A 24748-nucleotide genomic window follows, 5' to 3' on the forward strand; every position below is an offset into this window, starting at 1 on the left:
CCCTGTTTAATTTTTTTTTTTTTATTGCAGTGGTACATGATTGCCATAGTGTACATATATAATCGTTGGACGAAAAGCGAAATAAAGTGCCTCGTTAATGGACAATTGGCGTCCAGTACCGAAATGGCGTGGTTCGTTTCCACAAACGATGTGAGTACCAGCAGGCGTTTTCATTAATAAAATTTTATTACTCTGAGCAAATGTGCCTCAATGCGCTTTACTTGCAGCCATTCGACAAGTGTTACATCGGCGCAACGCCCGAACTGGATGAGGAGCGTGTCTTTTGCGGACAAATGTCAGCGATTTATCTATTCAGCGAAGCGCTGACAACGCAACAGATTTGCGCGATGCATCGTCTGGGGCCCGGTTACAAGGTGAGTGAAATAAAAAATATAGAAAAAGAAAAATATATAAAAAAAATTTAACAAAACATAAAAAAATAAAAAAACATGGCAATATATATTTTAAATAAAAAAATATATATATAAATAAAAATATAAATATAAATATAAATATAAATTAAAAATAAAATATAAATATAAATATAAATATAAATATAATTTTAATAAATGAAACAAAATTTGTAAAATTAAAACAATAAAAACAAAAACATTTAAGAGTACATAAAAAATTAAATATATAATTTTTATGCAAAACAAAAATTTAATATAAGAACAAATAAATAATGTATTTTAGAATAAATTTATTAAGCATATGAATTATATTTTTTGATTCAAATAAAAATTTAAAAATAAGACTATAAATACAAAAAAAATTTTAAAAAAACAAAAAAAAGGTTTGGAAAAACTTGTTAGTTAAAAAACAAGATATACTTAAAAATAAAAAACATAAATAAAATAATATTATAACATTAAACCAAAACAAAAAAAAAAATTTTAAGTATAAAAATTAAGTATAAAAAATAAAATATATACATAAAAAAAACCAAACAACAACAATTACACTGGTCAACAGCATTTTTGCGCACGGATTATTCATAACTTATTTTTGTTGCTTTTATACCTCTTTGCTTTTGTGTATAAAGCATGGAGAAATTCAACTCAATAAAAATAAACAAAAATTTTACATATAAAGAAATTATTAAGAGATATCGATCATTTCTTTAGGGTTCATTCTTACATTAAACATTTTAAAATATACTCCGAATGTTTAAACGTGAACAGTTTTACATTCCCTGTCATGTTTTGTAGAAGTTTATCTAATTAATCGCCAAATATGCTTTCAGTACCCTGCCTTGGTAACGTCTTTCCTGGATGGAGAAACTTGTAGTCATGTCTGTGCTCAGCTCATCATAATTGTCAGGCCTATGTTTTCCAAGGAAACCATGCACTAATGCCTTAAACCTATTTCTGGCGTTTTTCTAAGTAACTTCACAAAAACATCACAATCTATAATTTTTTTTATTTGAGTTCCCACAAAGATACCAATTTTTTGCGCCTCTGAAAGCGTTGGATAAAAATTCTTCACATATCTGAAAGATGTTCACCTAATCACCTTCAAATTAATAAATTCGCCGCAAATATTTCAAAACGCGTCAGCGTCTAGTTACAACTTCGCGAAGACATTTTACACAGGTTTTTACAGGAAACAAAATTATGATACCCAATATTCCTCTGAAATTTACATATACTGTCATACAAAACGAGCGATGCAAGCGGCACTATCTCTCGTACTCTTTCTTCTCTTTTGACTGCAACAGCCGAAGGCCGACATATTAACCAAAAATATTTAGTAAAACCCATATGCAAAACATTTTTTTTTTTGGTGACCCGTCTTATTAATTCGAAATTAATTAAGAAATAAATTGAATAAGAATAAGAATTACATTTTTTTTTAAAAGTTAACTAAATAATAAATACAAAAAAATCATTTTAAAATTGCTATATACAAAAAAATAGAAAATAAAAAAGATTTTTTTTTTAATATGTATATAAACTAAAAAAGTTTTAATTAACAAAAAAATGTAAAAAATATTATTAATATATAAAATAAAAAATTTAAATTAATAAAAAAAGTAATCAAAAATTTTTCTTTATGCCTATAAAAACTGAAAAAGTAAAGAAAAAAGTCGTAAATAAAATAAAAAACTAAAAAAAAATATATTATATAAAGAAAATTATTTAAATAAAAAATTTGGATTAAAAAAATAAAAAATTAGAAATAATTTTTTTTCATTACACTGGCTTTTTACGTTTAATATTTACGCAGAAACCTTATTAAACTTTATTATCGTTAGTTGAATTGTAAAGTTATAGAAATTACAGCTACTACGATGCGAAATAAACTCACCATTGTCATTTTGTTCTTTTTCTTATTCTATTTACGCGCTTACTACAACTCGCTCAACATGCTTTTTCTGTGCACTTGAACACATGCCAACAAAAAAATGCTAATATTACCACTACAATGAAATGTGTGCTGTGTAAAATATTCGAAAAAAATTATAAAATTAATTTTTCAAACAAAAATTTTTTGATTTTGAAATTTTACTAATTTTAAACTACCGAAAAAAATTTACTAATTGCTGACCTAATTCTAATTAAATTTCAAAATTTCTCATCTACGCAATTTCTATTTTACAATTTGAAATTCCATCAACAACGCAACGCACACAGTCACAATTCCGCTTCGACAACGAGTGCTATTTGAACCTGCCGGACAATCATAAACGGGTGAGTCAGAACAACAACAGCAACAACACTGTATCGACGACGGTGCTGCTCGCTGAGCAAGAGGCGCAAGCCATCGACTGGGCCGATGAGAAGCTCGATTTGAGTGCGGCCTTTGCGAAAGTACGTGCTGTGCTCTCAGCAAGAAATGCCTCGGCAAATGCGATGCTCAATGCGCTTGGCGGTGTGGTGGTCGTCGATCAGACGTCCGGTGGCGCTGCGGCGACGGGCAGTACAGGCGCCGCACAGCCGACAGCAGCGGCAAACGCCAACAGCGCTGGCGGAAATAATACAGCTGCGAATGCAAACAATAATCAATTTGGCGGCGCTGCGGGCGCTAGTGACAACAACAAAATCATCACAGATCCTTTGTGTCATTTGCCAACCGGAAATACATCATTTGGTATTTATTTGTTTCAATTTATTTGTTTATATTTTTATTTTTGCTTTAATTCCCATTCTTTGTTTGTGCCAAGTGATTTTTACTTAATTTTAAGATATTTTTTTCTTTATCATCTTGTTTTATCTTACTTTCCTTTTTTTGCTTTTCTTTATTGCATGTGATCATTTTCTTTTTTTAGAGCAATTGCGTCGCATTTCGTCGACTTCCGCTGCCGGTTTAGAGCTTTTGAGAGGATACACCAGTCAGACCGAAGAAATGACTCAGCTTAAAGCTGTAAGCATTTTATATTTTTACATTCTTCTTTTATTACATATTCATTTATTATGTTCTCTGTATATGTGATTTTTACTTTGCTAAAAAGGTCACCTTTTTATTTTTCGCAAACGCTTATTAGCAAACTTTCGATTTGTAAAGCACAGTCTGGTGTGTGTTAATGTGGCTTTGAAATAAAAATTTTTGAGTTTTCGCTTAAATGTTTCGTTTGTTGCCTGTAAAAAGGCTTTAAACAATAGTTGTAAAATTTAATAATTAATAATTGTTTTTTTCCTTCAGTTTGTAAATAAAAATATTAATTTTTTTAATTCGCATTTAATACACTGCTTTCGCTTAAAGTACAAAAGAATCAAAATAATAATAATAATAAGTGTATTGATTTGTACATTTCATATATTATATTTGTATTCATTAACATTCTGCTATGCTTTGCTTTGCAAAAAAAAAAAATAGTATTCTATTTCTGATCAGCTCAAACTTCACTGACTTGTATAAAGTGCAAGCTGCTGTGGTAGAAAGCTATTAACTAGCAAACCGACCTTTTAGGGACCTAAAATATGTACTTATTTTCAAATTACAAGTATATTTGAAATTATAATTTTTTTTTCAATGTTTTGAAGTTTCTCAGAATTTTGTATTAAGTTAAACATTTAACATTTTGTGATTATAACAAAATTTAATAATTAATTAGCAGTTAACTGAATTCAATTCGCTGGACGAGTTTGAACTCGTCTTCTTTCATCTTACAACACATATTTTAAATATGCCTATACGTGGTGATTAAAACTGTCCATCAATTTAACCAAGAATAGATCTGATACCACTGTTCAAAACTTATTACATCTATGGGATTATAATAAGCTGTCATTACCGTAATTGACCCGAATTTTGCCCGACCGAGCATTATAAAATAAGGATGATGAGTATATAGAGTACTTTAAAAAATTCAATCAACTGACGCCGGGTGTTTTTTAGATAAGTTCTTAAGCATTTAATTTAATGTTATGGCCAAGAATTAAGCTTTATACATTGAAACGGGTTTGCCATTATGTTTAAAAATTGCTTCGTAATTAAGTAACTGTCGCGGCTGGCTCGAATAAATACCAGCCGAAAGGCCCTAGTTTCGACCACTTTGTACAGCAGTCGGGCAACAATAACGCGGCGGGTATTCTGGTTTAAGGCATTAATAGTCTTGCACGATCTTGGCGGCCTCGCCACAGGCTGACTACGCAAAATAATGCGATCACCAAAAGATTACCTCAATAAATTGATTATGTCGTCGGCTGTATGGCATGTAGGATCGTCTTGTTGGAACCAAAGGTCGTATACATGAAAATCTTCTCTTATGGAGATATAACATTGCTCATTGACTGTAACCTTATGGTCAGTTTAATTTTTGAGAAAATATGGACCAATGATTCCCTCTGCCCATAGAGCACACAAAACAGTGACTTTATGAGGATGTAATGGCATCTGAGCAATGGTTAGTGGACTATCATCACTCCAAATTGTGACAATTTTCTTTATTACAGCAGCAAAAGTGCCTTTGGTGCGCACTGTACGGCGTTTCCGTGAATGCACATTACCCCCTAGCGATTTGAAACCGAGTCATGGTTTTTCGAATGCTTGACTCGGGTGATTATGTCGACCGGATATTCGACGCAACGCGCAATGCGTCGCGCGAATCAAAATGTTATTTTAGTAATAAGCTTACACCATTTGCGAACGTTATTCGAGATTAGGTCTGTTCGTAATGAAATTACAAATCAAGCTAAGTGTAAATCAAACAACAGCTGTCAACAAAACCGCAGAAAAAAGTATGGCCTCATTGCAAACCACATGTCTAAAAAAACCCGTTACATAAAAGAGATATTCAAACTGATTTCAGAACATATATAAATCTTTATATGAAAATGTATGTACGAGTATATCGTAGTTAATACGGTAAAACAGTTAAGAATTAGTTTCGTTTTGCTAATTTCAATGTTTTTGATGCATGTTTTTACGCGCCAACCTATTTCAAAAAGGACAAATTAAAAATATATCGGACACAAAAAGTTAAGCTATAAAAAGTTAAGGATATCATTTTGGAAATTCTTCAAGTTGAGCTCTTGTACGAAACAGTTTTTCATAAGGTCCGTCAATCGTTCGGAAAAACCGCTTAGACGTCGTAAGATATTAAGTAATATCGCTTTATTAATGGCAAGGTTGTATTTATTATTGTACATTTTTGGTATTTTCAAGAGCATTTAAAACTTATTTAGTAAGAAAAGTAGAAAGGAGATAAAACAAAACCAAACAAAGAATTTTAACATAAGATTAGTATAGTATTCAAAAATATTTTGTCACTTAAAATATCTAAAGTTCAAAATTACGCTTTACATTCAAACAAAATATTAAATAATATATTTTACGGCTCAAAAACGAAAAGGTAAAGTTAAAATCATTTTTAAAATAATTAAAATTAAAATTATAATTTTTGAATTTAAACCTAAAAAGTGAGAACTATAGATCTAAACTAAGAGTTCTGAAATGCAAACCACTCCACTGAATTTCGTTTTCGCAGAAAATTTATTTACACCCACCACATTGTTGCTGCAGCTTCGAGGCGAACGAAAAACTTTACAAAAATCATGCATGCACCTCAAGAGGCGAAGCAATTAAAAGTTTAACACAACCGTATCCCTGAAGCAACATGAATGAACAGATAGAAAGAAGGCGAGCGGAATAGAAAATGTGTAAAAGCAAGCGTGTGCAAAACTCTGAGCAAACGCTTATTGCAACAAATAACTTTCAATGCGAAAAATCGACTTTTTCAATGCTTCGCAGCAGCTCAAGTGCAAATGGGTGCCCACAAACGCACACATGTGCCTGCAAGTGCAAATACAAGCACAAGGATGCGATCCACTCGCTTTTTTTTCAATTATCGAAATTATTAGAGCATGAAATTCGCGCGCTCGCAATTAATTGAGTTGCAAGGCGACGCAGCGCAGCGTGCTGCCGCTTTTCCACATCATCATGTCGCTCAATCGCAAATACACACACACACATATGTATATATATATATATATAGCAAACATGTTGAGTAATTCACTTGAGTGTTGTAAAGTTATAGAAAGCGCTTGTATTTGTATTACACTGACACAAGCGCTGCGGCCTTAACTCTCGAGTGTGTTGCGCTGCCAGTTGAATGAGCCCCGCGAAGCTAGCTTAGCATGCAACAACAATAAAAAGTTTCGTCCTTCACTTGGCCTTTGAGACCTACACCTACCTAGGGCGTCTTGTAGGCGTTCCACTGTGTCTGCACAGCTGCATTCAGTTGCATTGCAGCGGAAATTGTTAGCATACTTCAGGGCGCATAGGCATACTCTGCGCTGTGAGTGCCAAACTTTAGTGATTGGAGAAGATTTTGCTAACTTTCAGGGTATAATTCATTTAATTCAGAGGTATTGTAGAACATACTGCATTTTTATTTTCGTTTGAGATACGTTTTTTTTTTGTTGTTTTTATGCATTTTTATTGTAATTGCATTTTTTTGTAATTCTCTATATATTTTCTCTTCTGAATTCCAAGCATTTTTTAACTCAACAATCCACATTAAGCAGCGAAGCTGTGGCAATTATTAATGCGTATTTTGTATTTGTAATATACACATATACATACACACACACTCATGTATATGTGTTCACGCCACACTTTAGAGATTTGCGTATAAATATGAATACAATTAACATGCTCCTGCATCGATTATGCACTCGAAAGCAATTAAGCACTTGAGTACTTTGCAGCTTTTCTACTTTCATCAAATTTCCCCACTCTTCCTGCCGCCTACAACCCGCTGTATCGTTGTTTTGCCTTATAATTTGCTGTTCTTTGTTCTGGCTGCAGCTATTCCAAGTCTAATAATAGTAGCTGGGTCTTACGGGAAGCATTATACTTAGTCAAGCGTGAAATGATGAGGAGCGGCAAATAGCAGCAGCAGAATTTGAAGAAAGCGGCTTATCGATTACCCATGTACACATCGTATATGTATACTTGTGATCTTTATTGTATGTGGTGCAAGTGAGTGCTGCCTGCATTTTCGAGTGTTTCAAAACAAAATGGAAAGCACAGCAAGCAATAAGCTTTATTGGCAGCTTATGACATGCATAGAAGCAACTAGTTGAAGTATTATTTTACTATACATAAGTACGTATTTCTTATTCGTGTAAAATCGCTTACTGGTCAACTACAGCTAGATAACTAATAAGAAACGCTACAAACTTAGATAATATTAAACACATTTTTTCCGTAAATTTATATTAAGAAGTCATTCTCTTTTATTTAATGTTATATCAGAAAACCTATTTTATAATCACAAAAATTAAAATTTTTTCCTTTAGGTTTGAAAATTCGATTCCGACTTTATCCCTCTGATCTCTACCCACAACCTAAGTTCGATCTCTGCCCCGACCAACACTAAAAAAGATACAAAATTCTATAACTGATCACTACTCGACAGATAGTAGCAAGCACACGAGCATATTTCTGCATCAAGAAAGTCTTATAAAATCCATCAGCCGTTTGCAATGATTTTGAAACTTGTTAGACTCTCCTTTTTTTGTTTTGCGTCAAAATGCTCACAATATATGTTAATTAAAATGCATCCTAGTGTCTGCCAAAGCCGTAAACACCTATTGTATTCGAGTAAATCTATTTTTGGAGCCTTCCATTTAAAATTTGAAATACTGCTTCCCATATAATACAAGTTTGAGTTCTATCTGATTCTTTCACTTCGGGTATACAAACCAAAGACTAAAGAATATATCGTGATAAAATTTTGCATAAATAATGCCCTTAAGGTATTAGTGTTAAAGTATGCCCAAAAATTGAAAAAATGGGGCTTTAACTTTTCAAGAACCCAGACATGAAATATCTGGACTGCAGTGTATTTGGCTGATTTTTTTCGAACATAGCGGTCAATTTGTGAGTTCTAGTATTAAACTTTCGGGAGAATACCATATACCTGACATACATATTTTCGAACTTCCGGTTGACTTTATACCGCATCTATCGGTCTTAATAAAATTCAGATAGAATATGTTTCTAATATGAGTGCCGAGGGCATAATAGACCATAGGTCGCGGTGCATACCTATAGCCTTATCTATCTATTATCAGTGCCTGTAATTGTAAATAATAAATGCAACAATTCCTACTTTTAATTAAAATATATACGTAAATCACATAAATCTAAAAAAAAATATCTACTAACTGGAAGATATTGTCCGTACAAAGACCTACAAAATTTGACAAAATGGCGGCGGCTTTTAAAAAAGTTAAATTTTTACCAAAATTTTGGTCGTTTCCGTTCGTTTGTTCGATTTTTGATCTTTATGTCAAAAACACGCAGAAAAACTTTGATAGTGATCGGATGATTTGTCCACGAATATTCACTCAAGTCAATTTTAAAAATGTAGTTTTGAGAAAAGCTTTTGAAAAGCTTTAACACAAAAACTATTTGAGATATCGATTTTAAATTGTAGTATGTTTTTTTTAAAGTATTCCATCTTATAAAAGGGCTAAACAAAATCAGTTTATTTTTTTAATTTTACACTAGGTGTGTCCTGTGTGTCCCTTAATATGCTGTGTTGTGTTAAGTTTCTGTTATTTATATAATATTATGTGATTCTTTTTAGCAGAAAAAACTAAACCTCTTTAATTTGCACTATCACTACTATATTATTTTATAAAGTTCAGGAAAAAATTTAAAATTTATATATGAAAGTGCGGAATTTATTTTTCAGTTGACAAATAATTGCCTTCAATTGAACACTCGCTGTTCACAACTCGTTGTAACAAAAGCGTAAAAAATTTATAAATAAATGTTTATATATATGCCAGCGCCGGCTGACATTAATGACAAATTTACTGGCAAGTTTTGTCATGCAAAATATAGTCATAAAAGCCACTCGCTCTCTGTAGGTGGCGTGAATGTGTAAAATTTTATTATTATTGTTATTGTACGGCCAGCGCATAAGCCAATCAAATTTTTTGTTGACTTTTTTGTAGCATATTTTATTATAACTGGGTATATATAGTTATATTTTTAACACTATAGTCATAGGTGAAAGTTATGACAGCACATTTAATAGTTTGACATTTAATTTTTTTATGTAGTATAAATTTGAATTATTTATCGTTACCTACGCGCTTGCAATGCTTTTTGCCACACCAGCAGCTTTAATTTAATATGTGTATGCCGTTATTTCATTCAATTCTTTTATACCGCTCCTTTGTTTTTTTGTTTTGTTTTTGTTTTTAATTATCAAACGATATCAGGTGTTTTTTCCTCAGCAAAGTAAATGTTAAGTGACAACACTCATAATCAATGCAAATGTACAGCAGTGTCAAAACAACAAAAACAAAAACAAATAATAATAACAATAAAGCAAGAAAAACAAAAAACAAATTTGAGCAGCAAATCGAGCTGAGCCGCACCAATTCGCAAGCGCACCGTCATTTTACCGCCTAAACGTCCAACGATTTATGTCCTTCAACTGCATAAACGCATACTTACTTACACACATATGTACATGTGTACGAACATATCTGTATATACAAACATGCAACATAAACATACATATTCCTATCACATTTTATTTACTAATTTTTTCTATCAATTTATCTTCAATTCTTTTTGCAACGATGTGGCAACCCTCTTATGCGCTTATGTTAACAACGTAAATATACACACACACACATCTACATGCATATATTGGCGCTGCAGGTACTCTATGATGGCAAATTGTCAAATGCCATCGTCTTCATGTACAATCCAGTGGCAACCGATGGCCAGCTATGTCTACAATCTGCACCCAAAGGAAATGTTTCATACTTTGTACATACACCGCATGCACTTATGTTACAGGTGAGTCGAGCGAAATGCCAAAAGTAATGGTATTAATATATAATATATTTATTTATTATATATATGGATATAGTATTCAGCTGCCCGAAACTATAATACCCTTCACAAAAAATAGGTATCCACACAAGAACTTAATTTTGATCGGTTTGTATGGCAGCTCAATGCTATAGTAGGTCGTTCTAGAAAATTACTTCAGATATCATAGCGCTTCCCTAGAAAATAATCCATGCCAAATTTTTTTTCCATGGAAGCTACATGCTATAGTGGTTCGATATTGCCGGTTCCAACAAATGACCAGCTTCTTGAAAAAAAAAGGAAAAGGAAAAACTAAGGGACTAGTTTGCGTATCTACAGAAGACCATAGCTAATTCGACGCAGAATTTAATAGACAAATTTACTATGTAAAACATAAAAGAGAAACAAGAAAAAACGTTAACTTCGGTTGCACCGAAGCTATAATACCCTTCACAGATACAAAGGTTCCTTACAATAACTTGATTCAGATATAAAAGCGTGAATCGGCAATAAAAAATTAAATTTTTTTCCATGCAGGCACTTTACTCCGATCGTTCAGTTTATATGATAGCTGTATGACATAGCGATCCGATCTACTTAAGGCAACAATGTAATCTCCGAAGAAATTGCTTATATCATATCACTATATCATACAGCTGCAATACACATTGAACGATCGGCATTGAGTTCTTGTAAAGACCTTTGTATTTTTTCTGTTCACAAGCAAACCCTAAATTTTATACGCTCAAAAACTCACTTTGGCGAGTTCCTTCAGAAATATTTTTGAATGGTTTTCTTGCCGCTTAAACAGGAGCAATCAGCGATGCTTACTAATTCTCAATTAATCTAGTGTTTGCGACATTCATACGTAGCCTTTCAGTCCTTTTGAATATCGTCGCTAATTGAGTTTAAACAAACTACAGTTAAATAATGTGCTAAATGAAAGCGGCTGGTAAAAAATACCGGGCTCTAGGAACTTCTCCAGCTTAAGAAAATGTTAGCTGAATAAAGAGCTGAACGCCGAATCAGATAGAAAGCAACACTAGCCTTCTTATGCATTTTTTCAGTACATTTTCAGCTTAAGAAAAGTTTTAACTACTAGCTGAATAAGCCGTTAAATGCCAAAGAGATTTTAAAGCTTGGTAAGCAGTTGCTTATTATGCAATTTATTTCTGCGGTTGTTTTATGGCAATGTGTATAAGAAAAAAACATGTGTAAAAAAATAAATAAATAATAAAATATCAGTCGCTCTAACAATTTTCTCAAAGCTTCGATTTCAATTTTGATATTTTATACTTTATAAAAGCCAAGGGGGTTTCTGGCATAATTTTGCTGCTATTCTTATATAGCCAAGTATGTACATATGTATATAAATACGTGTGTTTAAATACTTTTGATATTGGAAGAACTTGTCTACATGCACATATATATGTATAATATCCCCAGCAGTTTCTCAAAACGAAATTTGTATTCGATTACTAAATTTTAATGAGAAAGAAATCGAAATTTATATAAATATCAAAAACTTACTTTCAACAGATCATTTATATATATTTATGCAAATATATACGTCTGTATATGACTAGGCATACCCATTCCCCCAAAAAAACAGACACCCGCTCATACTCGTGTATCCGTGATAAGCTACGCATATGTGCTACAGGTTGAAGTTGGATGAATGAGATTCATATTTCTGCATGTAAAAAGAAAATAAAACTGATTTCTGAAATAGCAATGCGCTTCTAAAAGCTATATCTTCTAGTTCGTTTTCTTCCTTTATATAATATTTAATATATGTATCTACCATAAACGTTGCACATACCGAATTTTTTATTTTCCTTTCTTCTATAATTCCACTTCTGCAGGACGTTAAGGCCGTCGTTACACACTCAATACACTGTACATTAAACTCCATTGGTGGCATTCAAGTGCTGTTTCCGTTATTCTCGCAACTGGATATGGCACATGAGGGCATAAGCGATATAAAACGCGATCCGACGCTATGGTGAGTAAGCTAAAAATCTAAAATTAAATAATATAAGAAAAAATATAACACTAATTTCAAATAAACAGCAAAAGTCTGAACCTAAATTGTATCTGCATTTATTGATGCTTTAAATCATTTTGTAAAAAATCTTTTTAAAATTCTAAAATTAATATCCTTAGAACCTGTCTAAGGGTTTATCTCAAGAATGATAAAATGAAGCGAGCTACGTTAAAGTACTCCCTACTGATCTAGTGTTAATCTCGCGATGTGAAATCTAAACAGAAATTGTTTGAAATATATTATATCTAAGTTGAATTCTTTAACTCTCTAAAATGTGCTCTTAGTTGAGTTAGGTTGACTATTTATTCCAGAAAAGGAGCAGAAATATTTAGACATTTGGAAGAAAAAGTTAGATTTATTTAAAAAATCATCCCAAATATATATCACAGAGTTGATAAACTTTTGTTTTAAACATTTTTGGACAAATTCCCCGTTTAACAAATGCGTCAGAAAGTGATATATGTTTATGAAACTATTATAAAATAAGTACTAGGACCATCTCATTGTCCCAAAACATTTAATTGTGAGGTGCTTCGAAGCTTCCTTATGCATGAAGCTCTTTAAGTTAGACTAAGTTAAACCAAGTTTATTCACCTTAAACACCTCTTAAATAGATTATATACGTGTATATGATATTGAAAGATTGTTGATCATATCTAAAAGTTTAAGTTGAGTTTCAGCTGAGGCTAGGCTTGTAATAAGAATGAAACTGAAACTATTGTTCAAGCAATTTCGTTGAAAAATTAAAAAAATGGTTGACTTCGAAAAAAGTGACATTCATCTAAGTAGAAATCGGGCTATAAAATGGAAAGTTAACGATAAAAAAAGATTGTAAATAGTTGTCGTGAGAGCTATTGGTGAGTAGAATAACACACAAATTCAGCCCAATCGATTGGATGGGAAATGTTTTATCATCCGGGCCGACAATAAGAACGTTGTTTCGAGAAAAACGTTTTTATATTTTCAACAACAGATTAAATATATATCATGAAATTATATTTATTATTATATGTAGACAAATCATACTATTGTACATATCAATCGTCTATGCCTGATGCGTATAATAAACCTTAAACTTCTTCATAGGCCTCATTGTTAGTCACTTTTTCTGAACTGACACTCATTCTGGCAATTTTAGAAAGACAAGCTGCGTGCTTCTTCGCTTTCGAGATACTACGAGACGCTCAGCTAAAGATGCTATAAATTCGTTAATATTTCTATTGGTGATTCTATTTTATTCTTATTACAATATCATAATACTTTCGACAAAAAAGAGTCGACTTTCTTAATCCAAGTTACCAGACTACTATCTCAAACCTAAAAAAAATATATATAATAATTTACTTCGAAATTTAATTGCGCTAGAAATTGTATGACCTCATAAATATATTTGTGCCTGTCCAAAAAATATACGAAAAAGTTCATATGACAGTATCAATGCAAAAATTTTACCCTTTTTTGTCTTTAATTAAAATTGACCTTGTTATAAACCCAAATCAGAACTTTTCTAATACACTGACTGCCAATGCTTCCACCTTCTACTTGCAGTTCCAAACTTTTGGGTTTCATTTGTGAATTAGTCGAAACATCACAAACCGTACAACAACATATGATACAAAATCGTGGATTCCTAGTCATCTCGTTTATGTTGCAACGTTCATCGCGCGAGCATTTAACTTTAGAAGTTTTGGGCTCATTTCTGAATTTAACCAAATATTTGGTGACATGTCTGTCGGCGAATAGTGATTTATTGCTGAAGCAGGTGAGTTTTGCGATTTCTCCAATCATATGCAAATAAGACGACAATCTACCGTTATTTATGGCCATTTATTAACAGTACCAGTATGTATATACTTGTATGTATTTAATGATTATATATATGTATGTACATTTGTGCTGCAATTTGTGGGCACAAAAGTGTTAAAAGCTTAGACATGTTGAAATATCTGATTTTTTATTTTGAAAATATTGTAAATTTTTTACATATGTACATGCATATATATGTATGTATGTATTTGTAAGTATATACTTAAGTGCTCTAAGTACGATTTTATGTATTTGCTAAGGCATAACGGTCTTGCGCATAGCTGGCATGTATGTATGTATGTATTTGATTTATATTTTATATATATAAATTGCCATGTTCAAGTGTTGATAAATTTAACGTAAAAATTATATAATTGGCTGTAAAATTTTGCTGTAATTCTAAGTATGAAAAAATTATTATAATTTATAGCTTTAAGTAGGTCTCAAAATTGCGTACTTTTACAAATGCATGAAGTGTTTATTTTATGAATTCTTAAATTGTAAATCTTTGCTATACACTCGAGAGCAGAAAAATATTTCTTTCATAATTCTTCTTTCTTTCTTTTATTTAAATTCTTTTTTTATAAATGTCTACAGTTAAGCGTGGCCTTGCGATTTCCATATAAAAAAGTAAACATAATTTAGCTTATTTAATTAATTTAATTTAAATGCATTTCCAGATTACAATTTAGTGGCAACACTTACATACATAATAATTTTATATATAGATTTTGGTTTTTGCATAAATTATGCTTGATAAAATTTATTTAAGACATTTGAATTGCATTACCCTGTCATGAAATTTTCTAAATTCCAGCTAAAGCCTCCGCTAGTGCCACCAATAAGTGTCTATTATTTTTACAAGATATTTGTTTACTTATTTGCATGGCCTCTTTACCAGTTGAGAAGTGTGGTTTTCATACTTGTTGAAAAAATTTTCAAAATATTTGCAAAAATATTTCAAACAAATAATGAAAATGTTTCAGAAATGTTACGAATATTATCCGAAAAATATTTGGAAAATTTTTAAAAAGCATTCCAAAAATATTTCGAAAACTTTTCAAAAATGTTCCAAAAAAAATTAAGAAAAAAATTTCAAAACAATTAGTAAAATATTTTTACAATTATACGAAAATGTTTCTAAATTATTTCTAATATATTTCGAAAGTTTTTTAAATTATACAAAAATATCACGTATAAAAATGTTTCAATATTTTTCCAAAAATATTTGGAAATTTTTAGAAATATCAAAAAAAAAAATCACGAAAATGTTTCTAATATTTTCCACAAATATTTTGAAAACTTTTTCTTATATATGTATTTTACAATACTTCCTCTAAAACTGTATTACAACAACCATTTAAATATTTTTCTATATAGCAATGCCCGTACCGAAAACTAATCAAACTTTTTCCTTTTTCGAATGTCTCTTTCTTTATCCATTAAAATTTTTTTTTCTTCGAAACTCGCTTACGTCAAAATGCCTATCACTTTCACTATTCATCAACATCTTTTATTTGTATAAAAAATTGGTTATACTTGAAAAAAAATAAAATTGCATTGAAACACATCTCTTTCGCTGCTCTTCAACACGCAAACTATGAAATGTATGACTTAAATTTAAAATCTATGCTTAAAAAATGTTAAAACTCTCGTATGTGTATTAAATAAAAACAACAACTAATAAACGCCAAACACCGCAAACATAACAACTTCAGTTCTATCAGGTGAAGAAAGTCAACAATTTTCTACGAGTTCTTTGTTCCAAAACTTATATGTGAGAGCGAGCTTTCAAACTGCAGGGGTTTAAAAAAGAAATTAAGGAAATAGCATTTTCATTTTTGCACACCTCAAGTGAAAGAATTTTAGTTTTATTTTTCATTTAATTAATTTTAGAAATATAATTCATTTATAAAAATTATAGTAGTTATATAGCATTATCAATAAAAGAATTAAGCAAAAATATTCTTTTTTTTATTACAAATTAAATTATTGTTGAAATATAGTTTGTTTTTAATAAATTTTAGTAAAATTATTATTTTTGGCTGGAAATATGGTGTAAAATGTGTAAAAGTTTAAAATTATGATAATTTAATATATATTTTTTTTTTTTCTTCCTTTAACTAAATTTAGTTTTTATTTAAAATATTACTTTGAAAATATATAATTATTTTTTGACAATATAATAAAAATTTAATATTTGATAATTAAACATTTTTTTTTTGTTCCAAACTTCATGATTTCAAAAAATCAATTTTTTTACAACTGTTAATAGTATAAATTAAAGAACTTTTAAATAATTTCATATTTTTGTTACCAGCAAATAATTGTTATGTAATTAATAGTAATTTTTTAATATTTACTTTTTAATATTAATAATAAAAGTATTAATTAAAAATTATAATTAGTTATTTTATCGTCAAATAAATATTTAAAATATACGATTTTTTTAATTTTAATGATTTGATAATAAAAATTTACTCGCACTTAATAATAAAAATTTAAAGTATTTCAAACGAATTTAAATGTTTTGTTAAAAAATATATTTTACTATCTATATTAAATTTAAAAAAAATATAATTGAAAAAAAACTTTTAAAAATTCTCATTTAAAAATTTTCACCTAACAATTTTTTTCATTAAAATATAAGTAAGTATTATTTCCAAAAAAAAAAAATTTCTGTCAAATATTTGTTTACTTTTTTATCGAAAAATATAAATTTAATTTAGTTGTATAACTTTTTATAAATATATATATATATTTGTTTATATATATACAATTGTTTTGTAATTTCATTTACTTATTGATTGAAATTTAACAGCATTTTTTTTAAAGAAAAATTAAATAACTTTAAGATTGAAATAAACGATTGTAGGTATATTGCCCAACACGTAAATTAGACCCCCTAAACAGTTTGTGAGCTCGCTCTAACAAAAAAAAATTAAGTATATAAAGTTGTTCGTTCTTCCAAATTATGCGTTTTATAAGTAAAACTAGTGTTCAAGTCGTAATTAATCGTAGTTCGTGTAAAATTTGGTTTAAATAAGTATTTAGCAAGTAGTTTTGAAATTTTTGCAGTTTTTTTGTCGCAAATCTCGTTAGATTTTACGCAAATGTAGCGCTTTGAAGTTCAGCAGTAGCTCATTGGAAATTTTCATAATTATAAGCAAATCATTTTTAATGAAAAAATTAACCAGTAATTTGTTAATATCATAAATTTATATAACTTGTAAATTATTTATAATATATAATAATATGTAAAATTTTTGCTCCGGAGAGCGCTTAATTTTTTCATATTTTTTAATACAAGGGAAGATCCCTTAATCATATTTTCGTTGCGTCAATATTTGCCAGCAAAAGTGCCTGGCGAGCAATGATGTGTTTACACTTTAAGCTACCCTCTCACACACTTACAATTGTATGTGCGTGCATTCGCATATTTGCTCATCAGCACGTGAATCCGCCGAATCTCGCTCGCGACTCTGCGTTTGGCACGTGTGCGTTTCCTGCATTGTCCTTTGCTGCTGGGCAACGTTAATGCCGCCGCTAATGGCTGAGTACATAATGCGAGTACATAAATGCAAGTACGAGCTTACACGTGAAAGCTTTTTAAACCAAAAAATCTGTTACTCTCGTCGATGTGCATTGCTTTTAAAACTTATATTTATATATAAGTCGTTAAGAGTTGGACGGGATATTTGTGTTGCAAGGAAAAAGATTTTCAGTTTTTATTTGAGGTAACGGATTTTGAGTGAAATATGATTTTTATGGTTTTTCGGCAGTTTTCTCACAAAAATGTTACGTTATTGCCATACTGACACAGTTTGAGAGTTTTTACATAATTGAGTGAAATAATATCCGAATTTGCAATCTACGATGCACACAATTATACTAGTCATCAAGACAAATGTCTAGTTTAACCCTTTCTAATATACATACAAGTATCTCTAATGAAAAAAAGTAACTCGAGGACAATATAGAAATCAAAGAAATCTTCTTATAAAAACTCTCAGCTGTTTCATGTACCATAAGCGAAATAAATTAAGTACCTAACAGTGACCCCGCAGAGATTAGGGAAGGCTCCTTGTGCACAATTCCAACAACTTTCCCATTCAGCTTCGAATCATCTCCAAAATAAGTTGGAATTTACGATGGCGTAGAGTACAGCAGTGTCGGATACCTAAACTTTCGAATAAAATAAAAACAATCCCTCAAAACAAACGACTGCAGTTATGAACAATATAATTCAAGGTGCTCATATTTAACTATCCACGGAATTCTATAACACTTTAAATGTTCTTTATTCAGGGTTTTTGGTTATAACTAAAATTTACTTACAGAATGTAAAAAAATTTAAAATTTTTAAAAACGCTTAAAATCCTCAAAATTTTAAGTTATTTGCTTTACGTTGTTGCAATAAGAAGTATATGCTTTTCATCCTATTTTCGTCCCTTCGTTAATCGAGAAATCCTCTCCAATAAACCGTGCAACAAATTATGCAAACCAATAATTATTTTCACCGCAAATTTATCCCTCATTTATGCGCGCGTAATCACGAAGTTCTTGCCAGGGCCATCAGTAATAAGCGCGACCAATGTCCGCTGTAATTATAGTGATAATTTTTCAATGCAACTGCTTATTTTTCGTTACCCCTCACTACCGCTGCCACAACCCTTCAATTTGGCACGGCGACTGTCGGTCGTTTAATGAGTTATCTGCTTACTTTGACGTTAATATTGACAATGTTGCAAGAGACGACACTGTCATGCCACATCACTGACAACCGGCGGCACATACAATGCCACCCAACTGTTGTTGTAGAAGTGATCGTGGTTGTTGCTTTATCAATTCCCATTTCGACATTAAGTTTACCGTTTTTCGGCGCTCTTCATTTTCTGCTTCTTCTTCTTGTTCTTTAGTATTATCTCGGTTAGTAATTATTGAAACACAGCGTAATATGCGGTGTAACTCGCTCGCTTGCGCGCTCCGACGCCTTGCTGCATGAATGCAACACGCCAGCACGAACACTCTTGCGCTACCACACAGACCTGCCACGCTTCGTTGGCGCATTTTGCTCGCTGCCGAAGTTTCATAAATTTCATTTGTGTCAACACAACTCAGCTTTTGGGGGCGCTGGACGGGAAAGTGGCGCGTAAAGTGCTGAATTATCGTAACTGTGGTAGCAATCTGTTGTTGTTGCTATTCTTACTTCTGTTTTTTTTTTGTTGGTGTTCGCTTGCAGATTTGCCCATATTAATATTTTTTGCACTTGTTTTCTTTTTATTCTCATTTCAGTGTTTCATTATTACTTGCCTTTAGATGTTTTGGTGTATATGTATTTGTGTGTGTGTTTATATAAATATATTTCGCTTGTGCAACGCTTAACGCGATTTTAATTGCGAAACTTTTCGCGCTTCGTGCGCTCGTGCAATCCATTGACCGCTGCAGCTCATTCGAATTTTATCTGCTGCCGCCATTATCCGCACTCACACAAGCGCAAATTTACATATAAACAGCTATATTTGCAATTTCATCTTTCTGCGCACACACACACAGTTGTACTTGAAATTCGCGTGCTCTGCATTCGGCTCATGCATTTTTCGGATTTATGCATTTTCTGCCCAAAATTTATGCTTCTTTTTCGAGAAGGAAACAAATAAACATAACTCGCACACACACACGCAAACACACCCAGAAATATTTAATGACTGTCGACAGCGATCGCTGCCAGTAGACACAATTAAGCATACAATGGTACTCGCAAAAAATACACTTTTCCACAATATTCTCATGACTGGCAGCAAAACCGTTCGTATATTAGCAGATTGTGAAGGACTTCTGCATGTCCTGCAGCCATGCGACTCACGATTGTGGTTGCATCTGCAACACGTAATATGCATTTTGATGTTTAAAAAATTGCGAGAAATTCAAAATCCGCAGATTTTAAATAAACTTACACATATACATATACATTAGGGTGCGCAAACAAAAAAAGCATGAAAACTATGGTTTAAATTTAACATTTATACCGAGAAATAAATATCCCTGCAAGATAGGACTTTAAATTTGATTTTAAAAGATGTTGGTGAGCACTTTATATAACAACCGTTTAGGATAAAACTTTTTCATCGAAGATTCTTGTAGTGCATAAAATTTCTTAAACATTTTTTAAGGGTTTTTTAGTTTTAGAGCTATTGCGTCAACATAAAGTCGATACTAGTTTTTTTTTTGGCTCACCCTAATACACAATTAAACATTATTTGGGTGGTTGTGAGAGAGTTCCACTCAAATATAAATATGGCATTAGAAATTTTATCTGTATATATTTTTTTAAATATTTAGAGAATTTGACCTATTTCTAAAAGGTTTACCCCAGCCCAATTGATTGTTTATTTCCCAATGGAACAATCTTCAATAATCTTTTTTGACTGCGCATCTACTAAATTTCACCTAACCACCTCTACTTCAATCTTTTTATGATAAATTTGTTTTCTTTCACACAGTTTTCGTCTTCGCGTCCAGATAGCTGCGAATCTAAGGAAATCTTGATTTTATTAAAGTCAACCCTGCTTAAATGCTTTTTAATGTCGATACTTTGACTCAGATAGTTACTTAAATATTATATTGCTCACTCAGAAAACTCTGTCACTAATATTGTATTTTTAATTATCGATTTCAAGTTTTGTAGTTCTCAACTGACATAACCTTACTTAAAAAAACTGTCATCTTTGGCACATTCAGTAAACAGCCACCGTAGACTTGACGTACGAAATCGTAACACTCATGCATTCAGTGTATTTGATTTGTTGCGTAGAAAACAAGAAAATACGTTAACACCTAACTAACCCAAGCTATAATACCCTTTTTTCATACAAGAACTTGATTTTGGTCTTGCAGTTTGTATAACAGCTACATGCTATAGTTCGATCTGGAAAATATATGCTATAGTTCTGCAGAAACTGTTGAATATAACTTGTAAAAAAATAAATAAAAAGTTTTCCACACAAGAACTTGATTTTCATCGATCAATTTGGCGATTCCGACAAATCAATAGCGAAAAACGTGTGAAAAATGGATATTTCAAAAACTGAGGGACTAGTTCGCGTTTATACAGAGAGTCGGACAGATGGACATGGCTATATCGAATCATTGAAAAAACGGGTCATTCCATGCAAAATTCACCTTCAAAATTTATTTTCATGCAACAAATTTTGGCATTTTTTGTTTTCTTTGAGGCATAATAAAGTAAAAACTATAATTTGAATGAAAGGGATTAAGAGAAGTGCTTAAATGCATACATGTGATTAGGCTGTGTATTAAGAGGTAATTAATTACCTATAATTGAATGAAATACTCGGCAAATGAAGTGTCAATTACTTTATGACGCCTAATAAAAGTAAAATAATATGCGATTTTTAGAACTGCAAATAAATATGAAATACTGTAGTTGTATTATTTGCCTTACTGCTGCGAAAATTATACCAAATACTTGTATATATCGGTCTAGTCCGCCTACACTTAGAACTTATATATATATATATATATACATGTATATGTAAATAATTATAGATTATTTAATTATTTGATTGTAGATGCTAAGCATTACGAAAAGTTAGCAAAAAAACTTGGAAATTTATTATTTTCAATATATATCATTATATTATCAAAATACATTTATATAGCATATAATTAATTTAAAAAAACTCATAATTATGCTCAATATGACTTCATTGTATACCATTTCAACTCAATAAGTCAAATTTTAGTGAACATTGTAACAATAATCATACATCAAACGATATATTTACATAAATATTTTTTTATATTTTTCTTTTTCATAACTTAAAATGAATTTTCATTTTTGAATGCTGTTTGCTGCATGCGTTGAAAACGATTTATATTTAAATTGAAAATATAAAAAAAAATTCTGGAATGCCGTTTGCGTTACGTTACCCTGCCTTGTGATTTTTCGTTTCCCAACCAATATGTACAAAAACAAAATATAATAACAAAAACAAAAATGTTAAATATACTATCTACTCGTAATGTCGTTGCGTTCGTTCGTTGTTTTGTGCATCAAACAAATAATATAAACAACAACCAAACCAATAACAAAACATCCTTTACATGTATGTATAACTCAATTTTGTAATAACTTTTGTATAAATTAATTATATTCATACAACTATTATATATTGAAAATGTATTTGTATTGTTTGGAGCATACACCGTTTGAGTGTTTTCATTATTGAGCTTCAGTTTGGTAGTTGTATTTGTTACTAACGGTATTGCAATTTGCCCTCTCTCGATGTGTTGCAGTTGTTCTGTTTCTCGTTTCTGACGTGGCAGCTGCTCGATCATGTGCTCTTCAATCCGGCGCTGTGGATCTACACGCCAGCCAATGTGCAGGCGCGCTTGTACTCCTACTTGGCAACGGAATTCCTCAGCGATACGCAAATCTACAGCAATGTGCGACGTGTTAGCACCGTACTGCAGACAGTGCACACACTTAAATACTACTATTGGGTTGTGAATCCGCGTACGAAGAGTGGCATCATACCAAAGGGATTGGGTGAGTGTGAAGTGTGGTGGAGAAGAGGAGTAGAAATATGAGTTGTGTGAAGAATTTGTGAAAAATTTAATTCTGCATACAAAGACGAAGAAGAAGCTCCTATAATTCCTTTGTTATATATTTGTCATTAGTCACCAGTCACAAATCAATGCTTCATATTCAGCTGTTTGAAATGTTATGGTTAAATAAACTACAACAACCTAAACCAATTTCGTGTGGAGAATAGAGAATCCTCCTCAACCTTAAGTTAGCAACTTATCATTTGTCAGTAGTCAGCGTAATATTCATGATTTATGTCAAAAATTGGTCAATTGTCATGCGTCAGCAGTCACTTTTAATATCTAATATTTACTTTAATTCTCATTAGGTGCAGATATTTTGAGGACAAAAAAAATATTAATAGTGTATTAAATTAAGAAAGAAGATATCAAGGTGAACCTTGAAATATTCTAGTTATAAGCCATCCCACTACACAGTCATACCCTTTACGCTCAAAAATCGACTTGTGTGACATCAAAAGATTGAGCGTCCTTCTTCTGCTTTTTTTCATATCATTGTTGTTATAGCGCCAAAAAAATTTATCCGAATTTATTTGAGCCGGATATAAATCTAAATAAAAATCTGGATCTTTTGGCGGTTATAAATCTACATACATTATTTACTTAGTCTCGACTTTTGTGCAAACGATTCTTATATTATTTATGTTTAATAACTCAGCCTAACGAGATCCATTTATTGATCTGAAATTTTATCAGTATAAAAAAGTTCATTGAAGACCTTACCCAATATTTTAGAAAATTCCTATTGTCAATTTAAATCTGAGTACTTAGTCTTATTTTATCACAGCCCAGTTATTGGTTGAAGATGTTTTCAGATTCCAAAAATTCTTCGAGAGTATTTCGAGATTTTATCAACGTCCAAGGTAGTTCTCACAATATATCTTTGTGAGATTGTCACCACGGGTTTTTGCCTTAAGTTTTTGAGCATAGATTCCGTTCTTCGATAACATATCACATTTCTCAAATGACGAATTGACGCTAACAGAATAATATATATAGAGTATATATAGAGTAATCCAAGTCTAAGCATTCCTTATGTTTTGTGCTTAAATCAATTTAAACTGAGCAACCTTAATAGTTTAGATCTATGAACTATATATAAATTTGGGTCACTAGAAAGAACGTCATGAAATTTATATACATATTTGAACGCAAAATTCTTGTACAGTCGCCAAACTATTTCCTCAATTTTAATGCAAATATCAAAAAAAAAACGTTTATATTTTGTATTTTTCACCAGATGGTCCACGTCCAGCACAAAAGGATATACTAGCGATACGCGCTTATATTTTATTGTTTTTAAAACAATTGATTATGATCGGCAATGGCGTCAAAGAGGATGAATTGCAAAGCATTTTGAACTATTTGACGACCATGCATGAGGTAGGTCGAATTCGGAGCACCCCAAACCCCACATTTACAACAAAAACTTCAATATCATTAATAAACTATCTATTTTGCTTTCTTCTTCTCCATTCGCAGGATGAGAATCTTCATGACGTTCTGCAAATGTTAATTTCGCTTATGTCCGAGCATCCCAGCTCCATGGTACCTGCTTTCGATGTGAAACATGGCGTTCGTAGCATTTTCAAATTATTGGCTGCTGAAAGTCAATTGATACGCTTACAAGCATTGAAATTGCTTGGATTCTTTTTATCGCGCAGCACACACAAGTAAGTAAATGCGCGAATCGACCCTCACATAGTACATTAAGGGTGTTCTAAATTATGCATTTTGTATTTTTGTAAAAAATACTTTGTAAATATAAAATATTAAACATTTGTATTACATTTAATAAAGAAATTATATGTAATAAATTAGGGGAAAAAATTATTTATATTATCATTAAAAAATAAAAATGTTAAACAAAAAAAAAACTGCCTTCAAACTTCGTTTACCGCATCACTATTAGCTTCTGAGAGGAAAAATAATTTAAAAGTAATTTTGTTTGGAAAAAACTGCAATAGAACACCC

General features: G+C 31.2%; 1 protein-coding gene across 17 annotated transcripts in view; it reads left to right on the plus strand.

Annotated features, from left to right (window-relative positions):
- Window positions 1-24748, plus strand: part of rg (A kinase anchor protein rugose) — a 480528-nt gene that overhangs the window by 406544 nt on the left and 49236 nt on the right. For 8 of the 17 annotated variants that reach the window (XM_036366220.2, XM_070110254.1, XM_070110255.1 and 5 more), the window contains 10 exons: window positions 31-150; window positions 228-374; window positions 2637-3093; window positions 3272-3366; window positions 10135-10275; window positions 12156-12295; window positions 13886-14099; window positions 22463-22715; window positions 24015-24157; window positions 24257-24447. In XM_036366220.2, coding sequence (XP_036222113.2) covers window positions 31-150; window positions 228-374; window positions 2637-3093; window positions 3272-3366; window positions 10135-10275; window positions 12156-12295; window positions 13886-14099; window positions 22463-22715; window positions 24015-24157; window positions 24257-24447 — 1901 coding nt within the window. The remainder of the gene's footprint in view (window positions 1-30; window positions 151-227; window positions 375-2636; window positions 3094-3271; window positions 3367-10134; window positions 10276-12155; window positions 12296-13885; window positions 14100-22462; window positions 22716-24014; window positions 24158-24256; window positions 24448-24748) is intronic. The other 9 variants (XM_036366224.2, XM_070110256.1, XM_036366219.2 and 6 more) reach the window with 3 other exon arrangements.

Source organism: Bactrocera oleae, chromosome 5 (assembly GCF_042242935.1).
Source record: "Bactrocera oleae isolate idBacOlea1 chromosome 5, idBacOlea1, whole genome shotgun sequence".
Classification (NCBI taxonomy): Eukaryota; Metazoa; Arthropoda; class Insecta; order Diptera; family Tephritidae; genus Bactrocera; species Bactrocera oleae.